The sequence below is a fragment of the Gekko japonicus genome, unplaced genomic scaffold (genome assembly GCF_001447785.1).
Source record: "Gekko japonicus isolate JY-2015 unplaced genomic scaffold, Gekko_japonicus_V1.1 scaffold8095, whole genome shotgun sequence".
Classification (NCBI taxonomy): domain Eukaryota; kingdom Metazoa; phylum Chordata; class Lepidosauria; order Squamata; family Gekkonidae; genus Gekko; species Gekko japonicus.
Genome location: NW_015162202.1, coordinates 9,678 through 11,527, shown reverse-complemented (window position 1 = coordinate 11,527; position 1,850 = coordinate 9,678). Strand labels below are relative to the sequence as shown.

At 50.7% G+C, this 1,850-nt stretch overlaps 1 protein-coding gene across 1 annotated transcript; it reads left to right on the top strand.

Annotated features, from left to right (window-relative positions):
* Window positions 1-180: 180 nt before the first annotated feature.
* Window positions 181-1,485, top strand: LOC107105689 (mediator of RNA polymerase II transcription subunit 12-like; the record flags this gene model as incomplete). Its single annotated transcript, XM_015405684.1, has 4 exons — window positions 181-307; window positions 491-720; window positions 826-909; window positions 1,393-1,485. Coding segments are annotated over 4 exons (534 nt in total), but the record flags the coding sequence as incomplete, so codon positions are not given.
* Window positions 1,486-1,850: the final 365 nt, after the last annotated feature.

The window sequence follows — 1,850 nt, the reverse complement described above, 5'->3', positions numbered from 1 at the left end:
TGTAAAGCACTAGCCAAGGGGGCATTGCTGCCCCTGCCGTTCTTCTGAGAGATGATGTGTTGTGAGGTGGATGTTCTCATGGTGACCACTGCAGATTGTGTGTACATTTGTGTTTGTTCCCGGAAGGACAGAGAGTGGGAGAAGGGTCTAACCCTCTTTCTTTCTCCTTCCTCTTCTCAGAGATGTGGTGACTCTGAAGTGGTGGATGAGAAGGGCTCCATCTCATCAGGCTCCCTGTCAGCAGTCAGCGCTCCGGTCTTTCAGGATGTCCTCATGCAGTTCTTGGATACCCAGGCTCCCGTATTAAGTAGGGGTTCTCCTGTGCCTCCCCTCAGGATCTGGGCTATGCTGAGCCCAGAGGAAGTGTGACAGCCCTGGTTGCCTTTGCTTCTCACGAGGGTAGTGCTTGAGGCAGCCAGGCAACCGGTGCTCAGGAGTGGGCTGGGCTGCTGCCTTGCTCACCTGTTTTCTCTTTGTCCTTCCTTGGCAGGCGACCCCAGCAATGAGAATGAGAAGGTGGAATTCTTCAATCTAGTCCTGCTGTTCTGTGAGCTGATCAGACACGACGTCTTCTCTCACAACATGTACATGTGCACTTTGATCTCCCGTGGTGACCTGGCCCTGGATGTTCATGGGCCCCGTCCCCCCTCGCCATTCGATGACACTGCTGAGGAACATGACAGGAAGGAGGGAGAGGGCAATAGCAGCATCAAACTGGAGGTGAGATGTCAGGAAAGGCATGATGTCAGACTCTTGGGAACCCGTGTATTGCTTGTGGCACTCATAGGGGTTGAATGACTCTGCGCTGTTTCCTGTCTCTTCCAGGATATGGGCCTGTCAGAGTGCCAGATGGATATTGACCAGAGCTCCAGTGTGATTTTTGATGACGTGGAGAAGACGGATTTCTCGGTACAACCTTGTTAGAGTCCCCTTGGCTGGGCACTTGTAACTCTGCAGTGTGCCTGGCAGTTTTTCTCACAGGCATGTGCAGGAGTGTTTGAGAGGCAGCCTCTGTCTTTGGTTTTGTGTGACTAGTGGAGAGGGAAAATCCGTAAGGACTGTCATCCCTAAAATGCTTTTATTTACACATCTGAGACTGCTGAAGCCAAGGATGAAGGATGGGACCTGGCATGGCCAGTGTCTCTCTCGTGGTAGTCAACAGGGCAAAAATGGTCAGGTATTCTTGATGGACAGAAAAAAGTAATTGAGAGCTTGGCCAGCCTGGTCCTTAGGTGTCCCCTGGTTCTTGGCATGCTGTGAAGGAAAGGCCTATTTTGCTTGGGCATGTTGGCCTGGTTGATGGCCATGTGTTGCGACTCCTTCCTGAGCTGACTTGTTGGTAATGTTCCTTCCGTGCCACTTCACCAGACATTCTTGCTTGTCTGTTCCTAGATGTTTTCTCCTCCCATGCACTGCGAATCCAAGGCCAGTCCTTCCCCTGAGAAACTGGATTCTGAGAAGGACAGCAAGCCTCTTTCCTTCTGAAAGACAGGGTTGCAGATGGATTGCTGGCATCGCTCTACGAACAGCCACGGCACATCCAGTATTCCACACATTTCCCCATCCCTCAGGTAGGAGAGAAACCAGCCCGTGAGTTGTTTTGCATGAGAACAGGGTTCCGTGTGTGATAGTTCATAGGAGTAAAACTGGTTGGCTTCCCTTGTTGACTTTGGGTTCAGACTGTGTTTGTGTTGGTCCTTTCAGGCCTCTAAAAGCATAGAAAACCACTGTGGTTTAAAAGGAAGTCTGTTTGGTGTGTAATGTCATAGGAGTTCCTCTTCACTCCTTCCTTGGGGACAAGACTTTTTCACTTTCCCATTGTCACCCCTTACTTTTTGAGATATGCAGTG